This window comes from Dermacentor variabilis, chromosome 5, assembly GCF_050947875.1.
Source record: "Dermacentor variabilis isolate Ectoservices chromosome 5, ASM5094787v1, whole genome shotgun sequence".
Classification (NCBI taxonomy): domain Eukaryota; kingdom Metazoa; phylum Arthropoda; class Arachnida; order Ixodida; family Ixodidae; genus Dermacentor; species Dermacentor variabilis.
The window spans coordinates 45,850,061-45,868,686 of record NC_134572.1 but is presented as its reverse complement, the minus strand read 5'-3'; the positions used below and the strand labels follow the sequence as shown (position 1 = coordinate 45,868,686).

Sequence of the window (18,626 nt, the reverse complement as noted above, 5' to 3'; positions counted from 1 at the left end):
AGGCAAACATTAGAGATGCATTCATTCATAAGCAGTTTTTCCTTTCAGTATTTCTAGACCTAGAGAAAGCGTACGACACGACGTGGCGATTCGGGATCCTCCGCGATCTTTCCGCCATGGGCGTTCGTGGGAACATCTTAAACACAATTGAAAGCCATCTGTCTAACCACACTTTTCGCGTAAAAGTTTGTAATGCTTTATCTAAATAATTCACCCAAGAAACGTGTTCCGCAAGGGGGCGTACTTGGTTGCACACTATTTATTGTAAAAATGAACAGCCTGCATCCAGTCGTTCCACGCGCAATGTCTTATTCCGTTTTTGTTGACGATGTACAAGTAAGTTTCAAATCATGCAATATTGCTATCTGGGAACGGCAAGTGCAGCGTGGGATAAACAAATTATCAAAATGCGCGGATAAGAACGGCTTCAATATGAACACACAAAAAAGTACCTGCGTACTCTTCTCAAACAAGAGAAGGGTAGCACCACTGCACAGTATTACAATCAAGGGAGACCAACTCTCTGTGAGCAGCCAACATAAATTCCTTGAAATCACTTTAGACTCAAAGCTCACATTTATTCCCCATATTGAAAATCTGAAAATAAAATGTCTGAAAACAATGAACCTTCTCAAGCTTTTGTCACACACTACATGGGGTAGTGATCGAAAGTGCCTTCTGAAGGTCTTTAACAGTCTTGTCCGCTCCCGCCTTGATATTTTTTTTAATACCCTAAAGTCCCCGAAAGACATTACAAAGGAGGGGGGGGGGATACAATTCACGCATATGCCAGCACAATAAAAACAGCTGGGGACAACAATCAAGCACGGAGCAATACTTTATAATTCTACAACACCAAGTGCGTTAAAAATTCTACACCCAGTCCACCATCTAGGCATCCGTCTCGCGACCGGTGCCTTCAAGACAAGTCCAATCCAGAGCACTACGTAGAGTCAAATCAGTGGTCACTTCATCTGCAGCCGGCATATAGCAGTTTTACATACGTTCTGCTCATATGTTACTCGCCGAAAATCCGACCGACCTAACCGCATTCACGGGTATGCACTGAACTGCATCGCGGTGATTAATATTTATCGCGAGAATAGGATCTCGTGGGCATCCTGAAGCGGCAGGCCTAAGCGACGAAGCCGTTTGTTAGTAGTTTTGTCCTTTCGGCGTATTTGGAGCGATACCACAGCACATGCGGTGGGTCGCCTTTAACGAGCCATTGAGCACAGTCTGAGGTGACAGGGCGGGGAGATTCTGAACTTCGATTCATTCATCTTCAACCAACCCTGTACGATTTATCCTCTTTTTCTTCCATAACTATTTATGAACTCTTATTTATTTATTTATATATTTATTATATATATATATATATATATATATATATATATATATATATATATATATATATATATATATATATATATATATATATATATATATATATATATATATATATATATATCGCCGCTTCTCGGTTCACTCCCTAATTGTGGGTATGCGCCAATAGCCTGAAAATCATCATCATCATCATCAATAATGACAGGATCGTCATCAACAACATCGTAAATTTTACTGTAAACCGAGCCGCAAGAGGAAGCGACCACGAGCCGCTCTCGCGAATAGCGCCACGACCGACTCTCTCGCAAGGACGGCGCCGAGGGATGACCGACACCGACACTGGACCAGCACTGCCGACGCAGTCCCACGCTGAACACCCACGCGGCGGCTACAAGACGCTATTCGGCCCCGTTCCGCCGGAGTTCGTGTGCTGGGCGGCGATCATAGCCACCACGCTAGGCCTAACCGTGTGGGCGCTGCGCCACGTGCTCCACCGCGAATCGGACGAGCCGCCTCCGCTGCCGTCGACGCCGGGTTTCTGCTGCGAGAAACTCGTCGTCGAGATGTACCGGCGCGCCAACCGCACCGTGGACGCGTGCAACAACTTCCTGGACCACGCCTGCTATCACCGAGATGGACTCGCTGAAGCCAACACTGAGCTTTTCAATGCGGAGGTATGCGTGCGCTGCATAATACTAAAGAAAGTCAGCCGGCAGAGTAGCTCGAAAGAAAAAGAGTTGCAGTTTCGAAGCACCGATTGCGAGCATAGTAGTTTCCCTGGCTGTTAGACTTGTGAACATTCGCTTACTAACTAAATTAAAAAGATTGAATATGTAAGCGCGACCGACCGAGGGCGCAGGAAGAAACAGACACAGAGCTGTCTTTGTGTGTCTGCTTCTTTCTACGTCCTTGTTCAGTCGCGCTTGCACACTCTATCGTGGATTCAGACCAACAAGCCCGTCAACGTGTTTTAACTAAATTAGCAAGCGGGGTGTCACGCACGCGGAGGTAAACATGAACACATCTCCCTCGATGAGCGCAGAAACTCGCTGTCGAAATGCTGGAGTGAGCAATCACGGCAGCAGCAAACGACCTTCGAGCAGCTCTCGCTTCAACGCGAACGAAACGCTGAAAGCACAGCGCATACGAAGCTACCGGCACTACGCGCCCTCTGCAAACATCGCAGATCGTTTTTAAGATGAGGCCCTTGCGGGCGCGCGCTTTGGCCATGTCGGAGATTGCTTTCAAGACACACGAGCGCCGGCAAGACGTCTCTACGGCGTCCGTGTCAAAGGCGCCTACTACGGCGTCCGCCATTCGCGTGCCCAACGCCGTAGTAGACGCCGCGGCTGTCTTCGCCCTGTACGGAGCGGCGGGCGAGGAGGACATCGAGGCACCCTAGCAGCCACCCGAGACGCTTCCGGCCGGCGTTCCTTGCTCCCGCACGCGAGATTGAACCGCGTTCGCCGACTCACCCTCACAGACTTTCACTCGCACATACAGCATACGGCGCACGGCGACGGTTTTATAGCCCTTGGACTTTATACGGAACATCACGGCGGCGGCGACGCTAGAAATGCGCCTGGAGTGTCCATATAATTTCTATCGCAAGAAAATGTGGCCGGCAGTTCACAGAAATTATCTAGGCATGCGCGCGTAGTTTCTTGCAACTGAGGCTGCGAAGTTCGTGAAAATCGGCACAAGTAAATGCAAACAGCGTGGCATTATTTAGTATACTTTGGCAGTGACTCAGGCACCAAAGCAAGAATCCAGACTAGTCCGTGCGTTGGGGATTCGCAGAGGCCTCTGCGCGCCGACGGTGTACGCCGATCTTGTATGCGTACACCCCGCGGCGCGCTCCGGGTTCGGTGGCCCGAACCATCAGAACGCCCTGGATCCGGCTGTGGTTCCAGCGCTGGTTCCCCGCTGCCCCTGTGCAGATACTGCGCCACCCGCTTTATTGCAATACCAGGTGCTCTCCAGAGGCTTGCGTGTGCCAGTATATTTATTTTCACATGCCAAATGATCTAATAGGATCGAATTACACTAGGTAAAAAGCAGATCGGTTAGACCTAGGGGCACTTAGAAACAAGCTGATCGGCACCTGCCCAGCCCTTCTTGGCGGCCGGCAGAATAACTGCACCGTAATAAATGTGCCTTTCCTGTGTGCACGACCGACGTTTGGCGGAGGGATATAACATATGACGCCTTTATAAAATACATTCACATCGCATATTTCGGACGCGTATTCACGTGTCTGAGAAACCTTTTACGTGTGTCTAACGCTTGGCTGCTCTCAGGGTGTTGATCGATGCGCTATGACTTAGTTGCTATGCGATAATGTTTGGAAATAACAAACTGCTGTAGCTTGAAGCAAAGTTGCGCTTGAAGCAATACGTTGTGGCTCCACGGAAGGCTCTTTAGCATGGCAGCCCACCGTGTATCATTCTCCCGAAAAGAGTACTTTTGCTGCTTTCATTTCGGCTGCTTAACAATGCTGGAAACCATTTATAGTGTTATTCGTAGAGAAATGCGCCCTAAGGGTACAGTTCCGAATTCTGCCTGTGTTGCAACTAGGGCTGTGCAAATTTCGTACTAGCAGTGCAACTCCAATGACATATGACAAACGCTTCCACCCGCATTTGCTTAAGATTGTTCCGCAGCGACTCAGCGATAGCATTCGCTCTGCTTGCAGGTCTTGTATCCGACACTGCAGGGAACCTTACGAACGCCTGCAAGCGACGTCCTACACGCTTACTACCTCAGCTGCTTCTTTGTTCTCGTAAAGGGACTGTCACCCACAAAGGAAGCCGTCAACGATGTCGCCGACATGTTCTCCAGGTGGAGTGGCACAACCGATTTTTCAATAGTCGACACCGCCGGTATACTGGAGATCAAGTACGGAATATCGCTCACTTTCCGCCTACAAGTGAGCCTTAAGACTAACAAAAAGCCCTTCAACGCGGTAGTCTACCAAACGCCTGAATATGGAAAGTTTGGGAACATCCTGTGGAAACCGACTAGCACCCTCATCGACCACACGATATCGGTCGTCAGCCAGCGCCTTGGAGTTAACGTGACGCGCAAAAGCTTCTCAGATTTACGACTCCGGCTGAACCACGCGAGTGTGGGGACCGATAAAACACAACTGTTACATGGCGGGTTTGACGTGCTCGGCCAGCTATTCCCGAGAGCATCACTCGATGAGTGGCGGCTTCATATGAACGACGTCTGCTCGTACCGCTGCAGCGACACCATGATGGTCACGGTAAATCACGCCAGTGTCATCCGAACGGTCTTCGCCATACTCGACTCGCCACATTTCCATGCGACATCAGTAGCCTTCCTCATCGCCGGAACCACGGCTGCCCTTTTCGAAACAGGGTTCCTGTTAGACAGCACAGCGGAAAAAGGCACCGCGCTATGGACCGAGTTCTGTGACACCGACACCAGTCACCTCTTCGAATTGTGGGACCTGGTATCAGTGCACCAGTTCACGAACCAAGAAAGAGACGAGACACTCCGCTCCCTCTACGATTCCATCTCCGCGGCAGTCATCGCGGATGCCACCGACATATTCGCGAGTCCCGAAGACGCCAAGGAGGCGCATGCCTTGATCTCGCGACTGCGGTTGCTCTTACCCACGCAGCTGTCGCACTGGTACCAGATTTTCCTGCCGAACCTGACGGAAGACTATTGCACCAACGTCATCGCCGTCCGAGCTTTTCAGCGCAAGACGCTGCTGCACGCCGACGCCCGCGGTCTTGGTGATCTGAGTTGGACGCGTTTAAGGGGCTTGGATGCGTACGCCTTCCTCCTGGAGGACGCCATCGTGGTATCGCCCATCCTGTACGCAGATATCAGGGCCGAAGCCCGCCGTGAGACATACATCACTGCGGCGCTGGTGGGTGTCCAGCTGGCCTCTACTCTCTGGCAGGCCATCTTCGAGCACCCAGGCTGGAGCAAGGCGGTTTTGGAAGTGCTTAACGGTCACATTGACTGTATAGTGGGTCCACTTTTCCACGAGGATCCCACCGAGCTGCCTTACCCGGCGCTGTCGCTGCGCTCGACAGTGCGCGCTGTCGCGGGCGCCGGGTGGCACAGGGCGGCCAGAATGTGGAGCTTGTGGTATATTTCGCCCAGCCAATTCTTCTACATGCTATTCTACGTGCGATACGTGTGCTACAGGCACGAGCAGCTCAGGCAGCGGTCCCGCAGCACGAACTTTATGCGGCGCTTGCCCGATTTCTGCGCAGCGTTTCAATGTCAGACGCTGCCGCGGGCGTCGAAATGCATACACGATCTGAGGGTCGCGCCTGTCGCCGTCTGATGGCGGCATTTGTCGCCTTCGTCCAGCATACACATGCGCATTTAGTCAGTTAGTACGGGCTACCGTACTGACTTCACACAGAATAGAACATTCCCTTCACTTCTTTATTGTTTGTTTCACGGATTCTCTCCGTGTAGGGGGCAGAGGTGAAGGCAAAATGTCTGACAGAGTCTCTGCGCCCCTACAGTTCAAGGCAGCATGACATATCATTCCCATACATATTTGCTAAACATATCATTAACACACAGCACACAGCAACGAAAAATTCAATTATTCAGAATACATGTCAACAAAGCATTACTTTTGCTTCAACGTGACAGATTTCAAAAAAGCAGAAGATACATAAGCAATAAGTATTATATAACAATTAAATTGGCTTACATCAGAAGTTAACAAAGGAAAGAAAAACATAGAAACACTGGCCCAAAAATAAATAGCATATACAGTAAATAGATCAGTACATAGAAACATTTCAGAAAAGAACGAAGGTTTAGACTGATGCATAATGTAAATGCCGAAACAATGGCAAATATAATTTAGAAGCGCTGACCAGGTTAACATTTTCTCTTCCCCGGTAGCGCTCGGCGTAAGCTGCTGGGTATGTGTCCCCGAAGCACTTAACGCGTACCTTCTCCAGGAGTTCCGAGTCTGGTCCCTCGAACTGGTAGATGAACCGGTAAATGGTTTTGTTGTTTTCTGCCTTGGTCTTGGTCGGATCTATGAGAGCCTTGAAGATATTCCACGTGCTCGCTGTGTTCAAAGTTCCGTTGAGGGAGTCGCTGAATTGCTGCCAATTTTGCCTTGCCAATTGCGCCGCGTACTCCTCTGCTTTCGCTTTCGCTTCCCGTTGTATTTTTGTTTCTTCCACCTCTTGGTGAGCCCGCGTCTAGCTTCCCACAGCTTGAGCAGTCTGGCGTCTACCTCGGGCGTCTGCGTCGTTCGCGCGATTTCTTTGGTGTACTTGCGCCGTTTTTAATTGAGCATTTTTCCACACTCTTCTATCGATTGGATCCCGTTCTCGGCGAGATTCCTATCGCATGCCTCTCGAAAAGCGCTTCAGTCCGTAATTTTTGCCGATCCCAGCTGACGCCTTAGCCTGTCCGAAGTTACTGGCGTCTTGAGTATGTAGTGGTCACTACCCAGTGTGATGACCCAAATGTGGGGTGCGAAGGTTCGTGTTCTCAATGGTTCGGTTGGTTCTCTTAGGCGGAGCCTCCGAGAACCCAATTGAGGACAAAGCCGTTGGTTTGGACGCACACACAAAGACTTTTAATCAAACAAAAAACAAAAAGCATAAAGCAAACAGAAAGAAAATAGAAAGCATGCTTAAAATACAAGAAAACAAGAACACACTTAGGGCTTTAACGAGGTTAACGAGGGCGCGAGTCTGGGCGTGCCCACAAGGGCGGGGACGCGTCGCAGTCTCGACACTGCAACGCGGCGACAAGCTGGCAGAAGGGGTGGCGCCGGTCTCACCAAAGGTTGTGGCGTAGGCTGACCGACCGGGCGCACCGGGCGCCGGGAGCGCGCCAGCTCTGGCGAGGAGAGGTAACGCTGGCGGCTGGGTAGCAGGAGTGGACAGCGGCGGCGTTCTGGCCGGGCAGAGAGCTCGGGCCCGTAGCCCGACTGCTCCCCTCTCGCCCACGGGCACGGAGGCTCGAACGCCGGCCTTGGGCAGCAGGCGGCACGGCAGACGGGGCGGCGTTCTGGCCGGGCAGCTGGCGTAGAACTCGGGCCCGAAGCCCGACTGTTCCCGTCCTGCTCACTGGCGCAAAAGCTCACCGGCCTTGAGGAGCTGACGGCACGCTCAGGTAGACGGGCGACGCACAGGAACAGGTTGGCAGGAGGCCCCGGGCGGGTGAAGTCCTGGTGGGCTCGGGTCCGGAACCCGACGGCCCGTCTTCAACGCCCGCTCCGGTGGTTGACCTCCTCCCGCCGTCGTTTCCTGGGACTCTCCTGGCGTCTCCCCGGCGTCTCCCTCCGTGTCCTCTTGCGTGTCGCCCCCGTTCTGCCAGCGCACCACGCTTTTTGTCGTGGTCTGGCCGATTTGGCATGTACTGATTGGCTGCCCGACGCCCCATGGTCTTTTCTCATTGGTTGCTTTCTTCCTTTTGTTGTCTTTCCTGCGCCGCGCGTTCACGTGCCGGGCGCTCTTCGGCGTCGTCGTTTTTCCTCCTTCCAGCTCGGCGCGCGTGCACTCCGCGTCGTCTGCTCTCGACCGTCCCGAGCCCCGCACCACGTCGCGCACCACACATCACACCCAGGTTCTCTCACGCGAGAAGAGGTCTATGCAGCGACTCGAAACACAACCAGAAACACGGCCGCGGGTGCAGACAAGATCAATAACGCATTCATCCGCAACCTCAGTGAAGAGTTAGTCGCAGAATTAACCGACTTTCTCAACGAACACTGGGAAGCTGAGACCGTCCCAGAGGAGTGGAAGCATGCGGACTTAGTCATGATCCCTAACCCGGGCAAGAAACTGCAAATTGAGAACCTCAGACCGATCTCGCTCACATCGTGCCTGGGAAAACTGTACGAACGAGTGGTGACGCTGAGACTACAACAGTACATGGAGGACAACGAACTGTATCCCCACCACATGTTCGGTTTCAGAGCAAAATTATCGACCCAAGACGTACTGCTTCAAATCAAAGAAGAAGTACTCGAACGTCCCCAGGAGCGCGGAGAATATTATAATGGCATTGGATATCGAGGGGGCTTTTGACAATGTAAGCCACGAGGCTATCCTCACGGGCATGAACGACCTGAACTGCGGGAGGAGAGTCTACGGCTACGTCAAAGCCTTCCTTTCAAACAGAAGGGCAACGATTGGCCTGGGAGAGCTACGATCAGAGAAGTTGCTTACTCCAAACAAAGGGACGCTTCAAGGGTCGGTCATCTCCCCCACGCTTTTCAACATAGCCATGATTGGCTTGGCAAAACAGTTAAAAGAAATCGACGGCATACACCATGCGATGTATGCCGACGACATCACCATCTGGGTTAACGCAAGCTCGCTCAGAGAGAAAGAAGAGAAGTTACAAGAGGCATCCACGTGCGTAGAGGATTACGTCAGTGCAAGAGGGCTAGCCTGCTCCACTGAGAAGTCCGAGCTCCTAAGAGTTTGGAGAGGAAAGCAAAACCACACAGTCCCCACCAGCGACGAGTTAAAGCTGAACGTCTACCACGAGGGGACGCCGATACCGGAAAAGACGCTCATCAGAATCCTGATGATGTGGATACAGTCAAACCAACGCTGCACCCACACCCTCGCCCTACTCAAGGCATCCACCCTACAAGTGGATGCCTTGTCACCCACATAGTTCTCACACATTCTCAATATTTTCTTTTGTACAATGATTAGTTTGTTGTAGTTTGAAGCTATCGTAGTTCCCCAGACAAAAATGCCGTAACTGAGTTTTGAATAGAAAAGTGAGTAGTATAATGTTTGTTTCAACCAGGTGTGTAGTATATTTTGTATTTGATACATGCAGCCAGTAACTCGAGATAGCTCACTTTTTAATTTCTTAACGTGAGTATTCCATGTAAGGTCCTTTGTAAAGCACACACCCAAGAACTTTTGCTTTGTAACTTTTTCCAGTAACGTGTCCTCAAAGTTCAGATGAACACAGCAGGGGTCTCTTTTATTTGCTGGATAAAAATTATTTATTTGGTTTTGGATGTGTTTAAACTCAGCCTGTTGCTTTTAAGCCACCTGGAGAGGTGTAAGAGGTAACTGTTAGCTGATGATTCTATGACCTCTTTTCTAGTCCCAGTAAAGAAGATATTAGTGTCCTCAGCATACATTATTATTTCAGGGGAGTTTAGTATTGACCTTATATCATTTATGTATACAAGAAATAAGAGGGGTCCTAAGATTGATCCTTGAGGGACGCCATATTCGACTTTCAATTTTTGTGATACCAGATTGTCGACGCATACATACTGATACCGATTTGAGAGATATGATGTAATTCATTTCTGTGCTACTCCTCGAACCGCATACGCAGCAAGCTTCTTAAGAAGGATATCGTGTTGCACAGTGTCGAATGCCTTTTTTAAATCCAAGAAAATCCCGAGAGTGAGCAGCTTGTTCTCAATATTTTCAATTATTTTGTCCTTTATGCTTATTAAAGCTAGTTCTGTAGACTTAGGGCCAAACAATGAAATCTTCCTTACCTCAGTAAGGAAGCCTTCATTGCGGTGAGGCTACCTTATGTCACTCTGAAAGCTTCCTTACTGAGGGGCCCTCGGTGAAGGCTTCCTTGGTGCTTCCTGAGCATAAGGTAGCTCTAAAGCTACCTTCATGCGTCCTTACGCCGCTCCTGGCCCTGAACGAGCGCTTCAATTCACTGCTTAACCACGTGACCTCTGCTTGCGCATGCGCGCTGTCGCCCACCTGCGGAGAAGCGCGAGCACGGTACGTCTTGCCAGGCATGTTCGTTTCAGTCACGCGTGCGGCATGGAAGCGTTGCTAGGCGATGCTAGGCGTTGTACGACGCCAGCGTACCAGCGTTGCTGGAGCACATCAAGTTTTGCACTGTAATGCGCTACTTTTTAAAGTTTAGTGAACAAAACTAGAAGAAAACGTCCACGGTTCTCTATATTAGCTCTTCAATTTAAAGATTGTGCGACGATACAACATGTTTTTATTGAATAATGGTGTGCGCGTAAAGCTTTTAAAAGATAATTTCGAAACCAGGCATGCGGCAACCGCTCCTTACGTGAGGACGGGTGAAGGGAGCTTTCAGAGTACGCTTGCTTCCTCCATCGGTCCTTCGCTGTAAGGAGGCCTCACGTAAGGTTAGGAAGCGCTCGAAGGAAAGGAACGTTTCATTGTTTGTGCCTTATCCTTTCGAAAGTCATACTGCGACTTCGTAATTATTTCGTCTTTAGGAAAAAAAGACATAAGGCTATCATTATTAACACGCTCAAATATCTTGGAAAACACCGGCAAAACAGATATCGGCCTGTAGTTGGTAAGCTTTTTTTTTATCGCCACCCTTGTAAACCGGGGTGACCTTAGATATCTTTAATTCATCTGGAAACTCACCACGTGTAAGCAACTCGTTTATTATATGGGTTAATACAGGAGTAATAAGATGAGCGACGTTCTTGACAGGTAAGGCCTTTATTTCGTCTTCCCCGCCTGCAGCTTTGTTCTCTAGGGTTGTGATAATTGTTTCATTTTCAGTAGGAGTCGCTGGCGTAAGCATAATGGAATCAACCTGCCCTGTAGTAATAAAATTATCCGCTTCTGAGTCTTGTCCACTATACACCCCTGTGCTAACACTCCACTGAAATTATCGCGTCATCTTGCCTTTTCAGCTCTGCTCTGGCAACGTTTTCAGAAAAACACTACCAAATATAGTTCCGAAACATCATCGCATCCTTTCCTGCGAGACGTTCTCCCTGAAGCACTCGCAGTCTCGCAGAGCGTACATGTCATGATTAGCGAACGCTGTCAAGGTTCTCCAAATGCTGCGCAAGCTCAATTGACGGACTAGACCTTATCAGAATAAATCCGAGCCAACCACAGGAAAACGTACACGTGTACAAGCGTTGTAGTTTTAATCCATTTTCATTTCTTCTCTGGAGCATATCAGAACAGCATACGCTATTATATGATTATATTACATGATGAGCGCGCATTCTAGAACGCGTTCATTACTCCGGCTTACTGCTAAATGTGCGCCAGTATCCCTAAGGCGTCTTCCTCTAGAATTATTAACCGGCAACATAACTGTGTGTCGCAATAAATCGGCAGGCTTCAGCAATTCCTCTGGCGCTGAATTCCTTACTGCACGGAAGCAGCAGGCTCTCGCAAGATTCACCGCCATCTTTTGAAGAAGTGCAGATGGCGTCAGCTTCACCCTCTGCAGTGTCGTCTGTTGTCGATCCCAAAATGAATGAACAGACGCTGCTATGCTGTTCTCGGCGTGAGACGCAACATCTAGCAAAAAATGCCAAGCTCGAATATTACGCGAAAGTGCTGTGGCGCTACGAAGCGAGCACTACCACGCACTTAAAGGTTAAATTGAAATCATGAGACCGGAGAATATGTTACGCGCCTTAGAAGCGCGAAAAACATTTTTTCCCCTATGCTTGCTCCCGCTGCTAAACTGCATAGGGCCTGGTATTAAAGTCATGCCCACATTTAATTGCGTGTTAGTCGGTCTTGATAAGCACCTTCAGAAGCTTAGCAATTCTGGATTCCCTGTTTTATTTGGACAGCGAAGCTATCTATGGCTATGATCTGGAAAAAAAAACGTGTCCGCGTTGTTGACAAAACATCATGTGGGCAGATCCTGGTGATATTGCAGAAAGGGTCCAAGATCAATGGCACATACCCCTGTGGGCGCGGGAACCTGTACCACGCCCTTGAACTATCTTTGTCACACCTGGGACCCAAGGAGGTCCCAGGCACAAGGGTAAGAACAGATGTTTTCGGAAAAAAAAAAGCTTTTGTACGTCTTCTTCAAAAAAGACAAAAAATTCTTGACGCCCACCACGCACACGCGTTAGTCCCACTGCTCGCGCATTCGTCGTCGTCGCCGTCTCCCACAGGTGGCTCCGTTGACGCTCATCATTCCAGCGTAGAATTTCACTTCTATATTGTCGTCATAATGTGCAGGTCGCGCTTACGGGGGGATGAGCTATTCATTGTCTTACGTAACGGACACATTTAATAGCAGAGGTGATACGCGAATATGTGTGCGTACCTATATCACTACGATGACCACAGATTAGGACAATAAATATATTCGTACCTTTGTACAATATTCTTGGTCACTTCTGTTTCGTGCGCTAAACAGCTTCGCAGGTCTTCCATCTTCACATAGTGGAAGGGCTCTGAATTTTGTTAACCTATCTCTTTTGTCTTCTTCTTAATGTGTTAGCAATCTCAGGATACTTCACTCACTTTCCTGGGGCTAACATTATATCTATCTATGTCTCCAATTGTTTTTCGGGCTAGTTGGGTGACCGGGTAGTCCATCGTCGAATGGATAGCGCATCGGGCTGCTGTGCTGAGGGAAAAGGAATCCAAGCCAACAATCGCACGGACCAGCTTGTATCACTGAGTGTATGGCAATGTGTACGTATGTAAGGCAATTCAACGAACATCTTTCACGCCGACATGGGTCACTGTAGATGCGGAAAATGGTAGCTACCGCTGTTCCAAGAAACTCTCTGACGCCCAGTGGACTTTCTCTTCTTCTTTTAGTTTTTCCCTCTTCTTTCTTTCCCCAGTGTAGGGTAGCCAACCGGGCTCAGTCCTGGGCTCAGACCTTTACGGCGCAGGAAACGCGCCGATAAGTCAAAAGCGCCAGTGAGGACTTAAAGGTACATGCAAAAACATGCTTAAAGGTACAAGTTGTACATGCAGTTTCAGCTCTTAGAGCGATTGATTATCGCAACGCACTCGATAGGGAGATACTCGTGATTCCCATACGATGTCCGTGCTCACGACGGATAGCTCCAACTAATGAAGGAATACAGCAGAAACAGTCACGAACCTCAGCAACCACATCCAGGTTGCAAAAACTACATTAATTGCACATTGTATTCACGAAATAGAGGACTTCTTCGCAACACAAATCACAAAGAAACTGCACATAACTGAAACTAAAAATTATTGATAAAAAAGAAAGGTTTGTAGCAAGGTTCTCAAGGCACAATTCAGAGCACTCGAGATAGTTTCAGCATCTTCATTCACTCCCGCGTTTCGTCCCGTTTCACGTTGTGAGACTTGACGCAGAAATGGAGCCTTGTGAGGACATTAAACTTTATGATTCCATTCATAATTGATTTTCGGTGTTCAGGACAGCCAACGAGGTTCAACTTGGTAAGCTGGAGAAAACATACCAGATCCATAAAGCTGTCACTTCTTACTTGCTTCACACTGAAGCAGTGGATGAGTGTTTTCCAGTGATGTCACCAGTGCGTTCCGCTGATCTGACGGATATAAAAGTCCTCCCCTGTCAACAGCAGTGGTGAGGGCTGCTTTCTTGGAGAGGTGCGACGGAACATTTGGGTAAATTGTTAGCACTGTGTAGCTTGTGAACACGGGCTGATCACGGGTAATCGACTGTTTCGCCGTTGATCACGTGCGTGACGTGCTGCAAAATGTATTGTTCGTGGAAGTGAAGCTCACAGGGGGCTGATTTCTCGTCGAGAAATTTGTCAGCCCGGGGGACAGCCCACCGCCACGTTTCAAAACGTTCGGCGTCCTTTGGCACAGAAAACAAAGTGACGCGTTTCCCATCTTCCTTGACGATACGTAACCGGACGTGCAGTTTCGCACTAAGGAGTGCGTTTGCTTCGCTTTCCTCACGCGAGGATCAATTTGGCTGGAACAGGGCACGAAACTCAAGCCTGCATGCTAACGAGCAATCTTTCACCGCAAAGGAAACACCGCAAATATTACATGCGCGCTACGTCGAACCGAGACGACGACACTCATACGTACTCATGCACAGATATCGAGGGAAAGAGGCGGAGGGGCTAGGAGAGAGAGAGAGAGAGAGAGAGTAAAACTTTATTCAATGTAAACAAAATAAGGCACGATGGTTGGAACCCCTATTCCAGGGCCCCACTGGCACGAGCGGCTCGCAGGGCTTGGTCCAGAAGATCCAACTGGCTCTCCCGACCCTCGTCCGCAAGCCATGCCTTCCAATTGTTATTCCTCATTAGTGGATGTTGGTGTAATATGGGACTGTCTATGTGCGGAGGCCTCCTGGGGCACTCCCACGTGATGTGAGAGACATCGCAATGCTGACCGCAGCGCCACCTCGGCCACTGTGGTGGCGGCATGAATCGAAGGTGCGCGCTTTGGCCGCGAACATGCGGGCGTTGGCGCCACCTCTACTTCTAGCCAACGTACCTCCGCTTCGTCCGCGATCCTCCTCCGGACAGCCATCTTAGTTTACCGCGCGCGCCACGTATAGGTCGCCGACATCGCGAATTATGTCAGCTTTCTTTTTTTTTCAGGCGCTTGTGAGTGGCCAAGAATTTGCTCCATGATGAGCAATCGGGAGAAACCTTACTTTCCTAAGAAAGTCGCGATACTATACACCGAGTACAGGAAAGGAACAGTATACCAAATTCCTCCGGTTTCCAAATCAGTATACGTAAGTCAGATGGACCGTTGTTAAAATGACACGCACGGAAACACAACTTGATTATGAACAATCGACCCACTGGGCATCCGGCCAACCACTGTAAGAGGCGCCAGTGACACTGCCTTTCAAGCTAACAAAGTTCTGACAAAATCGCACGATAAACTGGAGAGGAAAATACATGTATACTAGAAGCGCAACTTATCAATCACGCAGGGGACACGTGCGTCAATGTAGCTTCAGTAGTCTTCCAGGAGTAGGGGATTAACTCTTTCTGTGCGGTAATGTTTTGTTGGAGGTGGAAGCGATGGTTGCAAAATGCATACGTATAAAAGTAGCACTTGCAGTTTCAATAAACCCACGGTTGGAAGTAGCGCAACGTCCTTCGTGTTCACGTTGCGGCATTTTCGCACTAAATACAAGTTTCAGACAAATAAAGAAAACGCTACCACGCAGAGTTGCAGAGGAAGTTCAGGGAAACATTCCAGCATGGTGCTTATAAACATGGCTACAGTAGATCTCCTTCAAGACGTTTTTAAATATCCTGAGAGACACTTGCCTGAACGAGATTCCGTGATTAGGTTTGAATGTGCCCGACTGTGGACGACGTGCAAACGTTTATCATTTGTGAACGTTCAGAATTATGATTTAGAAAACGTGAATGGTGTGCAAAATCATAATTGTCATGTTAGGTGATCAGCCATCCCTTTCAACGCGTGAGGAGTTGTAATCCATCCATCTGTCCGTCCGTCCCGTCCCGTTTTGTCCGGTCCAATCCCATCCATCCATCCATCCATCCGTCGCCTTAATCTTTCTTTCTTCCTTTTATTTTAACTGCATTTACCCACTTCTTCAGACCCCTGACTAGTTAATTTCTTTCAATAATACTTATTCTATTCGAAAAATATATCTTTGAAAATAGTCGAATATCCGCTTGGATACGAATATCCGAATCAAATGGAATATATTGCTGGCTGTGCGGAAACAACCACGGTTCATAGCATTTGTTTCTATCTATTCTAAAGATATTTTGGGGATATTGTGCTGAATTTTGTGATAATTTCGTGCTGCTATCGATATTTTGCCTGTAAAGCACACTTAGCCATTAAACGCCTAGCTTTGTGAAAAAGCAGGTTTCTCAGAAGACAGGGGCACGGGTTTGCGGACACCAAGGGTGCGCCTCTTTTTTCTTTCTTTTATTTTTAGTATCACTCTTAACTCTGAGCTTATTGCTTGACGGCGATTGCGACGAGTGACGACTTGCTCAGGGTCAAGCGCCTCCGAGTTTACGCGCATTTGATGCGGTATAATAAGGAACAGGCTGGCGAGGACAGCTAGTGGGAATTACTAAATATCATAAGTTATCATGAGCAAAATACACAGTGTTTTAGGATAACGGCGTACTAGTGTAGTTTTTTAACTTTGATAATGGTAATTGCAATGTTCCAACCTAACAAATTAACACAACTTGCTAATAACTGTATGTGCATATGATTATTCAATATTCGATTCGATATTCAAAGCAGAGTATTCGTATCCTATTCTTATTCGATTCGTATTCGCAAATTTTGATATAAGCAGCTCCTTATTACATATGCAGTTAACCATCTGTGCATTAAAATCGTTAAGAGGCCACGAAATAAATGGGTGACCTTGCTTTTCTGGGAGCGATCCAGCTGATTTGCGACACAATCCTTGAAGTCATCTTCATCACCACCGTCGTGGGCAAACGTAGCAGGCCCAGTTACGTGCTTTTTCATTTTGAGCAAAAGAATGTTGCAACACAAGTTGGAGTTTTGCGTTCATTTTCTTATAAAATTATAATGCAAATCCCAGTTATACTTCGTTTATCATGTAGCCCTGGTTTCTCTTTCTTTTCTTTACCTCGTCCCTTTCCAGCTTTGAATTGCTTCTCTTTTTCCTTATAATAGACTGACTGTTAAACAACATGGTCTTCCCTGTCCCCTTTCGCCCGCGCAGAGTCGCTGGCTAGACGAAAGTACCTCAGGCCAACTTCTCTGCATTCCATATCATTAAAGTTTTTTTTTTCTTTCTCAACACGTTCTTCTTCAGAGTCCGGTGTTCTTAAGTCAATGTTAAATACAGAATCATATCATCAATACTTTCTAGCTTTAATAGTTTTATTATTATTACTCTTACTATTACCCTGCATCTTATTTCTCTACCATCCGCTTCTTGGCCAATCAATCCCTGGTAGTAAATGTGTGCCATTGTCTAAGGTCATTTTCGTCAAAACAACAACAACAACGACAACACCAAGACGAGCAAGTGACCACGAGCCCATCTCGCGAATCGTGGCCCGAGCGTTCCAATCTTGGAGCGGGGCAGAACAATGGCCGACGCCGTTCGCGAGCCGGCGGCGGAGACCGACCGGCAACCCGCTCTCGGCTGCGGCACGGTGTCCTTCGGCCCCGTCCACCTGGACTACGTGTGCTTATCGGCGCTGCTGGGCACCGCGGTTGGCGTGACCGTGTGGGCGCTGCGACACACGCGCGACCTCGGCGCGGGCGACGCGTCTCCGCCGTCGGAGGCTTTCTGCTGCGGCGAGCTCGTGTTCGAGCTGTCCCTGCGTGCCAACCGCACCGTTGACCCGTGCAGCAACTTCCTGGACTACACCTGCTATCACCGAGGCGCACTCGACGGCGCCAAGCACCAGCTGCTACCTCACACAGGTAACGCCGCGTGAGTCCCAAAGAAAAAAATAAATACACGCAGATACAACGCAATGTTGCAATCTAAATGACGCGAAACTTGTTTTATTTAGCGAGGTAGCATCAGCAGCGGACGAAACGACCTCGTTGCCTGTAGCTATTAGTTGTCTGCGTCGACAGGACTAAGGCGATGTGTGAAGCGCCTTGAGGGAATTGAGAAGAAAATTAAGAAGAAAATGTGTGCCGAGCCCGTTGCTATCGCTGTACCTTGTACTGGAGGTACAGTCCCCCAAGCCTCGCATTGTTCTTCAGATCAACTATCTCCAACATCCACGATGCGAAATAAAATGAATAAATGAATTAGAGGTGTACCCATAGAGAAGAACGACAGGTATCTAAATTACGTTTGAGGCTTCATGTTCGTTGAGTCACAGTGGCACATCCATTCTGAAGGATGTGCCACTGTGACTGCATGCACCCAAGGACATGCACCCAAGAATGGGTGCATGTTCAGTTGCACATGCCCATTGCCGAAGTTGTCCGTTCGGGCACATAGTCAGTGGCACATAGCCAGCGACACAAGTTGCTTATTTGATTGCATGAATGTAGCCAAGCCAAGGGATAGAGGCAAAGCAAGGTTTGCTTTATAAAAATACGAAGAAAGGAAATCGCAATTCTGTACAAAGTGAGAAACGGTGGAAGCGATCATTTGCTCATTTCCAGAGACGCGCCGCTGTCAATCCATAGTTTCAAACAATTACTACAGGGTACCCTGCCACTAGTGTCAAGGGGATAAATAATTATTCGATTCTGTAACCTCTCCATTCTCACGAATTAATAATCTAGCATTCTTGCAAGTCTCTTTACTCAAAACACACCGAATATGAATTAATGTCAACATAATATTAGTCCACAAGAATGAAGACGCCGTACATAGATGTACGAATTCTAGAGGAGCGGTGCGCGTTCGATGTCACACGAGAAACGCTTCTACCAGTGCGCTTGCGAACCGCAGTGACTCAGCGATTGCATTTGCTTTGCTTGCAGGTCGTGCATCCGACTCTACAAAGTATTTTGCAAATGCCGGCAAGCGATGTGCTACCTGTCTACTACGTCAGCTGCCTAAAGATTTTTGTGAAGGGAGCGTCAAACGTT

The 18,626-nt window shown here is 48.5% G+C and overlaps 2 protein-coding genes across 3 annotated transcripts in view; one reads left to right on the top strand and one right to left on the bottom strand.

Annotated features, from left to right (window-relative positions):
* LOC142582517 (methanethiol oxidase-like) overlaps nt 1–18,626 on the bottom strand; it is a 142,118-nt gene that overhangs the window by 88,349 nt on the left and 35,143 nt on the right. The window lies entirely within an intron of this gene.
* On the top strand, nt 1,603–5,766 carry LOC142581848 (uncharacterized). The gene is made up of 2 exons (XM_075691295.1): nt 1,603–2,021; nt 4,043–5,766. Exons 1-2 carry the CDS (start codon nt 1,671–1,673, stop codon nt 5,675–5,677), a joined length of 1,986 nt encoding a protein of 661 aa, XP_075547410.1. The 5' UTR covers nt 1,603–1,670; the 3' UTR covers nt 5,678–5,766.